Source organism: Carlito syrichta, unplaced genomic scaffold, assembly GCF_000164805.1.
Source record: "Carlito syrichta isolate Samal-C Ts95f unplaced genomic scaffold, Tarsius_syrichta-2.0.1 Scaffold301645, whole genome shotgun sequence".
NCBI lineage: Eukaryota > Metazoa > Chordata > Mammalia > Primates > Tarsiidae > Carlito > Carlito syrichta.
In genome coordinates, this window is record NW_007245741.1 from 386765 (window position 1) to 402873 (window position 16109).

A 16109-nucleotide genomic window follows, 5' to 3' on the forward strand; every position below is an offset into this window, starting at 1 on the left:
GATTTTAACTAATAGATTAAAAGAAGTATAAATTGACTCCTGAGCCTTTTTTTTTTTTTGGTGAGCCTGTCTTTTAATTAGCCTTGCTATTTCTTAACTTCAGCTAATAAATTAATCTGCAGGCATGAATTTTTACAGACTGGTTGACATTATGACCTTATATCCTGCTGAGAAATATCATATTGCTAATTTGAATTTCATCTAATAATTATGTAGAATTACAAGAGATTAAGGAAGTTTTCCTCAATCTTAAACTACTTCTTGAACTCTAGTAACCCTCCTTATATTTTTATCCCCTTTAGTTGCTCCTAACCAAGATTTAGTTCAGAGAAAAGAAGCTTAATTTCAAATAGTGTTCTGTTTTGCTGCCCTTTAAAAATGCGTTAGAAAACAGAAAAGGTATTTTATGGAGGACAAAGTCAGAAGCACTCTACCATGAATCTATTTAATTTAGAGCTAGCATGTCACACTTTGCATTTCACTGATGCTCTTTAAGAGTTTATCCCTTTCCTCTCAAAGTCAACAAACTCCTCAACCTTTACGGTTCCAAAAAACCTAAATCAATTTGTATTCCTACTATTCTTGTCTTGTTATAGCTACTTTTTAAAGGCATGTGAGTGATTGTTTAAGTTAATCACCTGAGGTATGCCACATTTTGAAAAAATAGTGTTTTCCTTTTTGAATTCACACAGAAAGTAGTAAATTTCATTACAACTGTAAGGTAGCTCTTCTGAGTAAGCTTAAAGGGTCAGGAAGAATGAACACTGAGACATTTTCTCACTTGCTCTTATACACATCTTTGAGAGTTCTGAGTTGGTGGGCAGGAGAAAACTCTGTTCTCTTCCCTCTGCATTGAGTGGATGTAAATTCCAACCTGTGGGCTAGAAAATGGAACTCATTACTATTTAATGAATTCAGCACTTCTCTTTGTCCTCATTTGCTAATGAACTCCACATTTTGTTAGTTTTATGCTGGGATATTAAAATTAGGAGTATAATTAAAATATAATTTATACTTTTCAGAGTTCATACTGTTTGTTTTGCATATTTAACTTATCTTTGCGTCACTCTGCTTTATTTGAGTTTCTTATTTCCAGTATTGGTCCAGTTTTAAAAGATTGGGGAAGACAATATTGCAGAATTATACTTAATATTCATTCTCAAATATTTGTTTCTTAGAACATATTCTAGGAAAATATATATTTTTATAAAAAATTGTGTAAATTTTATGTTTTCCTTATTAGACAAGGATTTTCAAACTGTCTACAGCTTTGGAAATCTCTTAAAGATAATCTTGATAGTTAAAACACATCTAAAATCATATTTGCAGATGACAAAGTTTGCTTTGTAAATGTGAATTCTGTCAAGTTGTAAGTTTAAATAATATGTTGCTAATAATGCTGTACAACGAAAAGCTTTTTATGTTCATGTCATTGAAAAGTAGGTGGCTTTTTAGAAAGCAATTACCTTTTTTCTAGTTCTAAATCAGTAATGTGTAAAACAATATAAAATAATTAGGAGTTGATTCTTGTGACTACAGAAATTTCATGAATAACCAGTATAATTGGACTCTTTTTTTTGTTTTACATTCAAGTATTTTACATATATAAAAGTAATGTCTTTGCTTTTACATTCTGACCTTGTGTTTGTAGAACTTGTTCTTTGACAGTTCATGGAATACCTTATTCACCCAGTATTGCACTTTATGTTCTATTGAAAAACCTAGATGCCTGTGGGTTCCGGTGTCACCTTCAGCTATAGACAGTGGTTTTCAGGCTGCTGCACCCAGAGTCGTGGGATGGTAACATTTAGGGGCCAGATGACAGGGAATCTTGTTCTGAAGTATTACATATAAACCTATGTTGTAACCATAGAACAGAATGTGTTTCTCCTGGGAGTGCCTGTAGCCAGGAGACAGATTAAACATGTTCAGCTATAAAAAAGAAATAGTAAGATTTCAAATAGTAATGTTACATGGAAGTGCAATAAATCAAGAAGGGATGACCTTATAAATATGCATGCAATTCAGGCTGTTCTGTTCGCATTAATGACTCTTCCTATTATTTTTAAGTGTTAACTGGGGTGTATTAGAATTTGAATTGTAGTCCTGGAATTGATGCTCGCTAACTTGGAGACTTGGCAGTTTTCTAGTATTAGGACGAAGTTCTAATATATCATTTTTTTTTAGTAGTTGCATAGAGGTTGTTGAAATAACGAGAGATGTGATTACAACATTTTATTAAAGCAATATTGCATTTGTATTTGTTTTAGACATCAAATTTTCTGAGTCTAAAGGATTTTTAGTTGTTTTTTTCCCCCATTTACCTGAATGTAGGATAAGAAAACTGAAGCAATCTCACTAAACTTACCTGAGTTTAAACATATGCAGGCCATTTGGTTGAGGTTTTACTTGCCTCAGCACTTACCAGACCAGTTAATTTTTATGAGTTTGACTCTAATTAACACAGTATTACCTTTTGATTTTACCATTAATGTATTAAGTTTGCAAACCTTGGTCAAACTGGATAAGGAAAATAGGGACTAGCCCAACACAATGACTCTCATCTTGTCTTCTACAGTGGTTTTCTAGTGCCCCTCTCACAGGTGTTGCTTTGCAAGTCAATGCTGAGTCGCTAAACTGATACAGATACACCCCATGCTGTATTTACCCCATGTTGTAGATTACCCAGGCACATCTTGAGAGCCCCTTCACCGGGGATTTGTTCATAGATAATCCCAGAATTTTCTTGCTTTTTTTTTTTTAAGAGTAGAAAACATAGTTTATCTTAAAAGTACATTAGAGAGAAAGAGGAGATTCACCTTCCCAAGGTAGGAGAGGGGACCAAAGCCAGGAAAGATGGCGAAGGCCATAGCTCAAAAAGCATGTGGCCATGCCAGAGTAGTAATGGTCCAGAATCTGCTTTCAACATCCACCTCCCTGTAATATTGGGACTGCTTATGCAATAAGCATATAGAATTGTTTGGTGTGGCTAGGATAATATAGATCACCTCAGCTAACCCAGAGGACACCCCTGTTTCCCAAGGAAGTCTGAATTCTGAATTTTAAAGCCACACTGGTTCAGCATGACTAACCTAGCATTCTTACCCACTTCATTGAATTATGGCTTAAGTGGAGGATTGCAAACCCAAATGCACACTGCACCAGGAAGGCAATGTAAGCAAGTACAATGAGCTAGGTATGGAACACCCTATTAAATTTTTTTTTTGGTCAGCTACTATGTAGGCCAAGCAGAGCTTACCTCCAGGCTGAATCATTTTCAGTCTCTGGCTTAACTGGACAATGAGTAGGCTGGTTTGGATTCACCATACAGCTTGCAGTAAAATAAAAAGATCACACAAATTTGACTTTTTAAAAAATTGCAGATATATCTTCTGATTGATACTTAAGATTAAGTTAAGGTATGCGATAAAAAGGATGTAGGATAAGCTAATAAGGGGAATGGGGTGTAGGATTAAGAACATGGAATCTGGGTTTGAATCCCATCCCAGTTGGAGTACTTTCTAACTATGTGAACTTGGTTGAGTCGCTTAACTTTTGTGTCTTTGTTTGGGAAATAAGGATAACAATAGTACCTAAGTATTGGCTTAGTAGGAAGATTAAGTGAATTAATACATGCAGAAAGCTTAAACAGTGGTTAAACATAATAATTGTTAAATAATCATCACTTATGCCACTTATTATTAGTCTTGGTTGTCTTTTATTTTGTATTTACACTCTACTAGTTTTTAAGGTGTCATTTCACCTTGTAAAAATAAAATGGGGCCGGACTTGGTGGCTCAGTTTGTAATCCCGCGCTTTGGGAGGCCGAGGTGAGTGGATTGCCTGAGCCCTCGGGTTCGAGACCTGCCTGGGCAACTTGGCGAGACCTCGTCTCTACAATAAATAAAAAACTAGCCAGGCGTGGTAGCGTGCACCTGTAGTTCCAGCTTCTTGGAAGGCTGAGGCGGAAGGATCGCCGGAGCCCAGCAGGTCGAGGCTGCAGTGGTCAGGAGCGTGCCACTGCACTCCAGTCTGGGCGATAGAGTGAGACTCCAACTCAAAAAAAAAGGGCAAAACGGGACAGTGTAATAATATGGAAATTGAGAAATGTTTGTGTTATGTTGTTATTTATCTCCTTTTTGACCTCCACTTAAACAAAGCTGGTATTTGTCACTCTATATATCTTTCCATGAATTCCCTTAGAAAAGAAGTGGCAGGTATTCAACATTAAAACACAAATTCTCCAAGTTTGACTCCAAAGGTCCATTTTCTGCCAGAACCTTCAAGTTCCATCTATCAGTGTCTTTTAGATAGCAGTTCCAAAGAAAGGCATTGTGTAATGGGTTCATCCCCTGTATTTCTCCATGAAATGGGTCGTGGTTGCCACTTTGATGAGATTGTTGAGTGCTGTCTGTTGTTTGCTCCGCAGCCTCTGCAGTCCTTGTCCCTGGCTGACTCAAAACTCAAGACCGAGGTTACCATCATCATTAATGCCCTGGGAAGCAACACCTCCCTGACCAAAGTGGACATTAGTGGGAATGGAATGGGGGACATGGGAGCAAAGATGCTGGCCAAAGCACTGCAGATCAACACTAAACTCAGGTAGGCAGATCCCGCCCTCGGCCCTGAGAAGTAGATATTCCTTATGAGGAAGACCTGGAGAAGATTCTGACAATACACACAGGAGAACTGCGTGCCCAAGGAGAACTTGGGCTTCCCATGAGCCCAGCTTGGAAGAAGAGGTGACAGTGTCAAATCTTTTGTCAGAACAGTGGGGAAGATGACCCCAACTTTAGACACAGCAATTCCTTCAAGCTGTTGTCTTATAGTTCTGTTGTGAAGTAAAAACTGACTGAGAACTGATGCAGTTTCCTGTTTCACATCATTGTTTACAGCTGACCAATGTGAGGGTAAAGGCTGTAAGAAGCAAGGAGCGTCTTAGAGGCAGCACTAAGTGAGCAGAGCTGGGCCTTGTGAAGTACTGACATGAAGGGCTTTCCCATACTTTGTTCTGAGCCCGAGGTCTTAACTCCTCTCCACACCTCTGCCAATACAAACACTTAAAACACAAAGGGCACAAGAAGTTCATTGGTTTAGGCGCAATTTAGCACATTCAAGTTAGCACGTTGGGTGCTAACTTTTTAGCAGTTTTCATCGTTAGTGTTTCCCAAGTGTGGTTTAAAGACTAGTAACATGGTCACCCCAGTGTCATCCATCATCAAAGAGATCGGGGTTACTAGCTAGTCCAGCAGTTTGGTGAATGAGGAGTTAATTCACATTGCTTCTCAAGAGTTCTTTTGTGATGTTTTCTACTCTCTGGCATAAGACAGAGTCTGGATGTTCTAAACTGATGCCAAAAACAAGAACAATTTATTTGAAGGTCAGTGTATGCGTAAAGAAGGTCATGAGATTAGGAAGGAAAAGCAATAAATGTTGTAAGTCTGGGATTATCCAGACCAAAAAAAAAAAAGCTATTTTATATGTCAGGGTGAACTGACAAATCCTAAATATCTCTGAAGTATATACATTCTGAAGGTAAAACAATTTCTTTTTCCCAAAATAGATAGTGTGTTTAAAAATAAACAACCTCCTATTTATAGTGACTGATGTTTTGCCAGCAGAGTAAAGACATTCCTAGGATTATTAATTATTCCAAGCCAGGGAAATGATGAAAACATAAGGAAATAGGACAGATTTTTCTTTAGTGTTTTAGAATGGAAAAAAATGCTGGACACAGTGGCACAAGCCTGTAATACCAGCACTTTGGGAGACAGAGGCGAGAGGATTGCTTGAGTCCAGGGGCCAGCCTGGGCAACTTGGTGAGGCCTTGTCTCTGTAATAAATAAAAAAATTTAGCTGGACATGGTGGAACGTGCCTGTAGTTTCAACTACTTGGAAGGCTGAGGTGGAAGGATTGCCTGAGCCCAGTTGGTTGGGGCTGCAGTGGCCTTGAGCCTGCCACTGTACTCCAGCCTGGGCTACAGAGTGAGACTCCAACTCAAAAAAAAAAGAAAAAGAAAAAGAAAAAAAATACCTTAGTAACTGAAATTTTATGTTGGGCATGGGACTCTAGCATCTTTTGTAAGTAGCTTCAGCCTCAGACATGAATATGAGAATACTATTGGGAGAATACGAGTAAAATAAGGCTTTAGAGTTTTCTGGCTGATAAAAGTTGGATAATATAATGGTAAGCAATATGTGCTATTGCTTTTTGTTTGTTTTTTTCTTTTAAAGCATTTTTTTTTTTTGAGAGTTTCTCTCTGTCACCCAGGCTGGAATGCAGTGTTTGACCATAGCTCTCTGCAACTTTGAACTCCTAGACTCAGGCAATCCTTTTACTTTGATCTCCTGAGTAGCTAGGACTACAGGGGTGTGACCACATGCCCGACACTATTGCTTTTATACAGTTTTTCCACAGAATTCGAGCAGCAAATGTGTTATACTATTGGGGCCAAGCGCCATAGCTCATACCTATAATCCCAAGGTAAGGCCAAGGTGAGAGGATCACATAAGGCCAGGAGACCAGTCAAGCCAGGAGGCTGCACAACCAGCCTGGGCAACATAATGAGATCCCTATCTCTACCACACACACACAAAAATAGCCAGGCATGGTAGCATGTACCTGTAGTCCCAGCTACTTGGGAGGTTGAGGTGGGAGGATTGCTTGAGCCCACAAGTTTGAGGCTACAGTGAGCTATAGTCATGCCATTGCTCTCCAGCCTGGGTGACAGTGAGACCCTGTCTCCTTTTACATATGCATTTGTGTGTGTGTGTGTGTGTGTGTGTGTGTGTGTGTGTGTGTGTGTGTGTGTGTGTTTGTGTATGATGTTGGGAAATGCTTAGTGTATCCTTGCTTTGTTCAAAACAAAGATGAACACTGTTCCTTGCTCACATAATGCTGCTATACTGAAATATTTGGACAGTATTGTCTATGAGAGCTTTATATTCAGTGGGAGAGTGATTTCCTCCATTCCTGTGTCTTATCATTTATATGATTTGGTTTCAAACAGGACAGTAATATGGGACAAGAACAACATCACTGCCCAAGGCTTTCAAGATATAGCTGTTGCTATGGAAAAGTAAGTTTTAATTCAGATTCTTTTCTAGAAAAATACAAAAGAACCGGTGGTTACCTGTGTTATCTGTGGGGTTATCTGTGGGGTTATAGGAACAACAATAGATTGGGGATCACAAGATATGGGTCTGAGTTTAGTCTACTGCTAACCGGACACGGGATCTTGGAAGACATTGACTTTCTTTTGATGGGAGTTTCTTCATGAATAAAATGAGGGCAGAGATGCCTCTTCTACCAAAGACACCACACTGTCCTGAAGTTTAAATGAGATCATGGGGAAGAGGCCACATGATGGTTGCCTTGTTTCCTTTTCCTTTTGTGGGTTTCACCATCTATTTCCACTGAGTGTTGTTGCTCTTCTGCCTGTTGTGACAATTTGGAATCTATTGGTGAGAAGAAAACTGGGGTCCAGAAAATGAAGGTGAAATTGATAAATGGTGAGCCCAAGGCTAACTTGTCTCATTACTATAAAGGGCTTTTTTTTTTATTGCTTTAGTAACTAAAGCCTGCTATCATTATTTATTGTCAAATTTCCTTTGTCAGTAAACTAAATGAGGAAATAGTAATACTAGACATGGTTGAAAATAAAGCTAGGAATCTGGTTCTTTCTGGGTTTTTTAGTCCTCATATTATATTATAAAGGCAGAAATGGTCAAAGTAGATGCATAACATTAAAAATGTGAAGCGACTGGACACTGTGGCTCATGTCTGTAATTCCAGCACTTTGGGAGACCGAGGTGAGAGGATTGCCTGAGCCCATGCAGTCCTCCTGAAACCAGCCTGGGCAACTTGGTGAGACCTCATCTCTACAATAAATCAAAAAATTAGCTGGGTGTGGTGGCACGTGCCTGTAGTTCCAGCTACTTGGAAGGTTGAGATGGAAGGATTGCCTGAGCCTAGTAGGTCGAGGCTGCAGTGGCCATGAGTGTGCCACTACACTCCAGCCTGGGCAATAGAGTGAGATGCCTACTGAAAAAAAAAAAAAGTGAAGCTGTAAAATGTGGTTGGGAAATAAGGGACAAACAACAAAGAAGCCGTTTCCCTGGGAAAGGGCAGGACGTGCTTATGATTTTGTGTTTTACCAGATTCCTTCTATGTATGAGGCCTCCTAGGAGGAGCTCATATGCCTGACACGGTAGAGGCAACCCTAGACTGAGAATAGAAGCTGTCCATTCAGTCTTCAGCTCTTCCACCAACAAGCCTATGACTGATCTAAGCTTTTTACCTCTCTGATTAATTCTTTTTTTTAATAAAGTGAGAGGATTGGAGTAAATGATCTATGAGTGCCTTCCAATTCTGGCTGCTGTGGCTCTTCTTTAGCCAGTAAGTCACAGTCCTGCCACTGCAGAATCACTCTTTTTTCTGTACTGACCCGATGCCATCACTAAAGAGAATGCCATCACTAAAGACTCATCCTGGGGTCTCCATGGCCACCTCTCCTAGAGCCTTCCATGACTACAGAACCACCTATGGTTACTCCTGTTACCACAAAGCCTCAAATGGGAACATTTATTTACATTTGGCTGCATTTGGGTGCTAGAGGCACAGTTGCTACCTGGATGTTGTAGACTGCCTGCCCAGACTGGTGTTTGGGAGAAGCACACCCAATACTCAACCTTTGCAGATTGATGATAGGGCTCCCTGGACCCCACTCTATAGTGTACGCTCTGCTCCAAGATGCCAGTGCTTCAAAATCACATTTGGTTTAAATAAATTATGCTGGTCTATAACATGATAAAAATTGGATAAGGGAAAGGAACAATTTCAAGGCTGTAAAAAAGTTGTATTATCTCTTAACTTCATTTAGCTGACTTCTCTTAAGGCAAACAAAAAAATTTTTACTAAAACAAGGCTAACATAAAAATTTAAATTATAGAGATTACTGCTTTCTCTGGTTATTTACATTAAGCCATCCTATAAGTTGGATTGGGTCAATATGTTTTGCATTAAATTATACTCATCTAGACTATTATTATTAAGATGATTGTTTTCTTTATTATTAATGCTTTATTTTAGGAATTAGTTGTTAATTTACTTTTCCAGTAGATGTCCCAGTTGCCAACAAGTGGCCTGAAGGTCATCCTTCCTGAGTGCTGTGTTGTAGAAATGGACAGATGGATTTGGGGATAGGGAAGAAAAGACATCTCTGATGCTAGAGCTTGCGACAGGGGAGCAGGTGTGAGTGGTCATCTGAGTACACAGCAGTTTGTATTAGGGTCAGGATCAAAGAATAGGGACCAGATTCAGAGTTCTGTGAGTTTTCCTCACACAAATGACTCACCTCTGCACTTTTGTGTCTGATCAGCCTGCCAATAGCAATGAGATAATATATAGACACAGCATTCCACGGTTGCTTTGTTTGGTTTCTAGAGCTTGGTGTACTTGGGCTGATCTTGAATGCCAGCCTAAAAGACCCACAGAGATCATGATGTTTAGTCAGGCATCCAACCCTTTCCCAGCAGCTTTTGTAGAAACAATCCTTTGCCTTGGTCTTGTTTATTTAAGGAACCCAGAGACTGAATAGACTATTTTGTGGATGCTAATGGCTTTGCTTTGCAAGCAAATGTTTTGTTTTTATTTTTTGCTTTTCTTCTCAACCAGTTTGGGTCTGGCTGTCACACATAATCACTGTGATGACCAGGTACATTCAGTTCTATTGTCTACTAAAACCCATGTAGCAAGTTGGTGCTGGGCCTTTTTCCTAGACTTTCTCTCAGTTCATCTTTCTGGTCCCAATATGAACATTCCGTCCTTGCTGAAATTCAAAACTGAAAACAAAACATTAAAACTGTATTCCTCAAAGTTGTGTCAGTTTTGTAAGGCCGTATGAACTAATGAGGTTGCCTGTGGTGATGCACATGTGGATATTAATGAAGGCAATTCTGCAATCTGGGGGCCTAAGATTTAGAATTTTCTAAACTACTCTTGGAACTCTTCTTTTGGATTTAAAAAAAGAGTGCAGAATTAAGGTAGTAGAAAATTATTTTAAAATGAGCTTATTTTTCTTTCCTTTTTGTAGGAACTACACATTGAGATTTATGCCAATTCCTATGTATGATGCTTCTCAAGCCCTCAAAACAAACCCTGAAAAAACAGAAGAGGCTCTGCAAAAGGTATTAATGAACCAGTAGCTTAATTGCAAGAAATTCACATTTGAAGTACATTAATAATAATTTTGAACATATGAACAATTATTTGTCATTTTATAAAAGTTTTTCCTATTACTTTGTGTTCTTATGATCACAACTGGCATAATGCATGACTGGGGGAGGAATGAAATAAGAAAGACCAAAAGTTGTCATGCAATTTAAGTTGAATAAAATAACATTCTTCCTATATCAACATGTCAGAGCTTAAGCATAGTTAGCTCCCCAGTGGTCCTTTGGAGAATGTGTGGAACTGAATGTCAGTTTGCATAACTTCCCTTCATCCTCAGTGGATAGAACCTCGCCTTTTTTAATCAAGAAATTGAGGGTATCACTGAGATCTCGCTTCACCATCTTCATCTATAAATGTATGTAAATCCACACCTTTTCCTTCTCCTTTTTGGCCAACTCAGAGGATGATGGATACCTCCCCCTTCAAAGCCCAGCCATATACTGGTGCACTTGACCCCATCATTTCTGCCCCAGCCAGAAACCTTCAAGTCATTCCCTTGCTCTCCCATATCTTCATTCTTCTCTTTCTATGACTACCTTTCTGTCCATTTTAGATGTGCTCAAATACTTCCCAGCCAAAGAAGCCTACTCCACCAATTCTGTCATGTTATTTAAGGAATCTTTGAACCTTTCCTCCCCCTTTTGGCTTCTCTCTTTAGTGATTTGATCCAAAAGACCAGTAGGATGTTTAAATAGTAGAAAGGAGAGCCTTATTGATGATACTAGTTTGCAGAGCAAACTGGAGGAGAGAGTCTCTGATGTGTGCTTAAGGTGGTCTCTTCAAAGAGGGGCAGGACAGGTTGGGTTTTATGCCTCACAGGGTCTGTATCATATAATATAGTCATATATTTTCAGCAGGTTTTGTGGAAAATTGTACATAATTATGAGGAGAGATGAGTGCAGTAACATACATCTCATGTTCACTTTGGGGTGAGGCTTTACCATTAAAATTAGGTAGAATTTGGCACTTTACAACAAAAAGAGAACTATAGGGCACAAATACAGTTTGTGTGCAGCCTCTATAAGCTGGCTGAAACTGGCCTAAGGTAGGCAGATTCTCTGTCCAATCAGAGCGTAGTGGTCTGAGCTGTAAATCAGAGTTAGGAGGGGTCTGATATTTCCTATTGTTAGGGAGTTTATAGTCCTGGGGATTTGAAAATTTGCCATGCCAGCTAGGCCCTGAACCCTCCATGTGATCCATAAGTAGCTTTGTTTCCTTAACTTTAGGGTCTATCTTGATTGTTAAAGGAGTCTCTCAGATCACAGTGGTGCCACCCTCCATCCAGTCTTCCAAGACTATGCTTCCTTTCCCATATCTCTCTTGGCTAATGTCATGAAGTCTTCTGATTCTACAGCATAGGTCTCTTCATTAGCTTTCCTCCCCTCCATTCCTATTATAAATACATTCCTTCAAGCATTGTCGTCTATTGCCATAACCATTGTCACACTTAATATCTTCTTGTTAATTTTTCATGTTGCAATAAAAAAAATAGCCATCATATTTTACAGTAAATCTGAACAAACTAAAGCCTTTAGTCCATCTCTCTAGTATCTTTCAGGATAAACATAGCCTGGTTTCTTTAACACAGCAGAAAATTCTATTCAGGGCCTACCTCTTATCCAACTCCTACTTCATTTTGTGCCAACTCTTACTTTATTATTATTTTTTTTGCCCTGTCTCAGAGAACTCATTAGAAATACAAATTCTTGAGCCTCAGAGACTGGGGTAGAACTTAATTTGTGTTTTCACAAAACTCTCCTGGTGGTTTTGTGGAAGATGGAGCATTCTAGATATCCTCATGCTTCTTCCACATGCATGCCTGTTGATATTGAAATCAAGTGTCAGCTCATCCAGGAAGACTTCTCAGAGTACCCTTTCTCCCCTAGGCTTGTGGTCTTCGCAGGATTTCCTATGCTGTCTGTCATTGGTCTTGTGACATTGTTTCATGTTATTTGCTGTCATGGTTTTCCTCCTAATGGACTATGAGCTCCTTGTAGGCAGAGCCTATATGTTTTCGTCTTTTTAAAAAAATTCCAAGCAGCTAGCACAGTGTTTAGGATGCATATTTCTTAGGCATTTATTGAATGAAAAGGATTAAGGTTGGGGCTGAGGGAAGGGAAAGCTGTGGCAGAGCAAAAGAAATCAGCCAAAATTTGGGTTCAGAAGATCTGACTTCAAACTAAACTCTTCCTGTAACCTTAAATAAGCTACTTGACTTTTCTGAACTTTATTCTCTTCAACTATATAAGTAGGATAAAGAATGTTGTACAATAACTATGTTTAACTGACACAACATATAGTTCTCACTGGGTCTGGCACTGTTTGAAATGCTTTAACATAAATTAATACATGTAATCTATTTTTTTTTTTTTTTTTTGAGTTGGACTCTCACTTTGTTGCCCAGACTGGAGTGCAGTGGCACACTCCCGGCCACTGCAGCCTTGACCTGCTGAGCTCCGGCGATCCTCTCGCCTCAGCCTTCCAAGTAGCCAGAACTACAGGCGTGCACTACCATGCCCGGCTAATTTTTGATTTACTGTAGAGATGAGGTCTTGTCAAATTGCCCGGGCAGGTCTCGAACCTGAGGGCTCAGGCAATTCATTCACCTTGGCCTCCCAAAGTGCTGGGATTACAGGCTCAGCCACCGAGCCCGGTCAATACATGTAATCTTTATAATAAGCCCATACAAGAGGTTCTGTTGTTATAGAAAAGGAAAATGAAGGGCAGAGAGACTAAGCAATTTACCTAAGGTGACTTTGAGACTCCAGTGAGGTGTAGTATATATGAAAAGCAGTTTGTGAAAAGCAATATACAAAATGTTACATGTTTTTGTACTTTCCAAAAGGATGCTAGTAAGCTTCAAGCAAAACACATTTTCTAGAGAAACTGAATCCCTGGTTTCAGATTTGATTTCTGAGTAACTTGAAAGTCATCATTCCGATCCTTACAACAAGAAAAAAAGCTGTATAAACAGAAAATCAATGACTTTTCTTAGATCTGTTAGAAAACTGAGGCCACAAGAAAAACTGTCACCCTGGAAACTGGACAGGTAAGTACAGAGAATCACAGACAGTTGTAGCCAAGATCAATTTACCAGGAGCAGAAGCTAGTAGAATAGTAACTCATAGGAACACTTAAACACTAATTGATGAATTGGTAAAGGCATAGCGTAGACTAGTTTAAGAGCTACATACTCCTTAGGGTCTAGTTTTAGGGAAGCCCCAACCCTCCCTCATAGGTTTTACTTCCAGGAATCCCAACAGGTTGTCATTGTAAAGATTGGCGAAAAACTTTCTTATGTTTCTGGAAGGGGGAGGGAGAAAAATAACTATTTTGAAATATACCCAGAGCATTCTGTTCTCCATAGCCTACCAACCAGATAAACTACCAGAACCTTATTTGAACTGGGGAAAGACAATTAGATAACCCATCTTCTTCTATCCTTTCTGTCTTACATAAGAAGGGTGGAGGGGAAGGCTAAGAAACATTTCTGAAGGCCACAGCTTAAAGATCCATGACTGCTAAAAAAAAAAAAAAAATCTAAATTTGATTATCAAACTATGGAATGCATTCTCTAACACCTTATAACCATATCAAGTAAAATTACAGAGGATTACAACTGAGCAAACCATAAGACTTAGACTCTAAGAAAGAATTTCTAGGGAAACCCCCAAACAACAGGGGAGACAAAAACAAGGACACTAGAGAAAACTGAAACCTCTCACACATATAACTACAGCAAATATTAAATACTGCCCAACTCCTAGCTAGATTAATACAACACCTTAACACTAAAAGCCAGATATATCACGTCTAGCTTTCAACAAAAAATTATAAGGCAGCTAAAAGGAAGGAAAAAACACAGTGTAAAAGAGACAAAGCAAGCATCAGAATCAGACTCATAAATACCACCAATTTTGGAATTATCAAACAGGGAATTTAAAATAACTATGATTGTCCGGGCTCGGTGACTCAGTCTGTATTCCCAGCACTTTGGGAGGCTGAGGCGAGTGGATTGCCTGAGCCCGCAGGTTAGAGACCAGCTTCGGCAACTTGGCGAGACCTCATCTCTATAATAAATCAAAATTTAGCTGAGTGTGGTAGCGCATGCCTGTAGTTCTAGCTACTTGGAAGGCTGAGGTGGAAGGATCGCCAGAGCCCAGCAGTGGGGCTGTGGTGACCGAGAGGCATGCCACTGCCCCCCAACCTGGGTGACAGAGTGAGACTCCAACTCAAAAAAAATAAAAAAATAAAAAACAAAATGACTATGATTAACATGTTGAGGGTTCTAATGGAAAAGGCAGATAGCACACAAGAACAGATGGTTAATATAAGCAAAGAGATGAAAACGCTAAAGAAAAAATTAAAAGGAAATGCTAGAGATCAAAACCCTGTCATAGAAGTGAACAGTGCCTTTGATAAGCTCATTGGTAAATTGGACACAGAAAGAATCATTGCATTAGAAGATTCTTCTGTAGAAACTCCCCAAACTGAATTGCAAAGAGAAAAAAGAAAGGAAGAAAGAAAGAAAAAAAGAATAGGATATCCCAGAACTGTGGGACAATCATAAAAGATATCATGAGAATACCAGGGAGAAGGGAACAGAAGAAATATCTGAAGTAATAATGGCTGAAAATTTTCTGAAATTAATGTCGAAGCACTAAGCCATAAATCCAGAAAGCTCAAAGAACACCAAGCAGAATAAATACCCAAAAATGTACACATAGACATATTATATTCAAACTGTGGAAAACCCAAGTCAAAGAGAAAATCTTTAAAGAATGCAGAGAATAAACACCTTACATATTGAGAAACCAGGATAAGAATTACATCAGACTTTTTTTGTCATAAAGTGTAACCAAGAAGAGAGAGTAGTGAAATACTTTAAGTGTTAATACCAAAAAGGCCATCAACCAGAATTCTAAACCCAGCAAAACTGTCCTTCAAACATGAAGGAGAAATAGACTTTCTGAAATAAAAACTTAGGACATGTTTTACCAGTAACAAGAAATGCTAAAACATTAAAAGAAGTTCTTCAAAGAGAAGGAAAACGATATAGGATAGAAATTTGTATCTGAATAAGGAGAGGAAGATCATCAGAAAGGGAATAAAATAAGATAAATCAATTTTTTTTGGGGGGTATGACTTGATAGAATAGATGAGTGGTTCCTCAGAGTAATAATAACCACAATATGCCGGGCTCAGTGGCTCAGCCTATAATCCCAGCGCTATGGGAGGTTGAGGTTAGTGGATTGCATTAGCCCGTGGGTTCAAGACCCGCCCGGGCAACTTGGTGAGACCTCATATCTGCAATAAATAAAAAATTAACCAGGCACGGTAGAGCGCGCCTGTAGTTCCGGCTACTTGGAAAGCTGAGGTGGAAGGATCCCCGGAGCCCAGCAGGTTGAGGCTGTGGTGGCCAGGAGCGTATCTCTGCACTCCAGTCTGGATGACGGAGTGAGACTCCAACTCAAAAAAAAATAATAATAATAATAACCACAATATATTAGGTGGTTGTAGTATGTGGGTAGGTGAAATGAAGGACAGCAATGTTGTAAGGGATGGGTGGGGGAAATTGGCAATATTTTGTTATAAAGTACGTGCACTATTTGTGAAACAATATAGTAGTCTTTGAAAGTGATCTTAGAGCATTTGTTTGTTTGTTTTTGAGTTGGAGTCTCACTCTGTCGCCCAGACTGGAGTGCAGTGGCATGCTCCCGGCCACCGCAGCCTCGACCTGCTGGGCTCCAGTGATCCTTCCGCCTCAGCCTTCCAAGTAGCCGGAACTACAGGCGTGCGCCACCACGCCCGGCTAATGTTTTTGATTTATTTTAGAGATGAGGTCTCACCAAGTTGCCCAGGCGAGTCTGGAACC

General features: G+C 39.4%; 1 protein-coding gene across 3 annotated transcripts in view; it reads left to right on the plus strand.

Moving 5' to 3' along the window:
* The window catches only part of CARMIL1 (capping protein regulator and myosin 1 linker 1), a 361962-nt gene that overhangs the window by 251208 nt on the left and 94645 nt on the right, over positions 1–16109 (plus strand). For all 3 annotated transcript variants that reach the window (XM_008055062.2, XM_021710921.1, XM_021710920.1), the window contains 3 exons: positions 4430–4602; positions 7011–7079; positions 10095–10188. In XM_008055062.2, coding sequence (XP_008053253.2) covers positions 4430–4602; positions 7011–7079; positions 10095–10188 — 336 coding nt within the window. The remainder of the gene's footprint in view (positions 1–4429; positions 4603–7010; positions 7080–10094; positions 10189–16109) is intronic.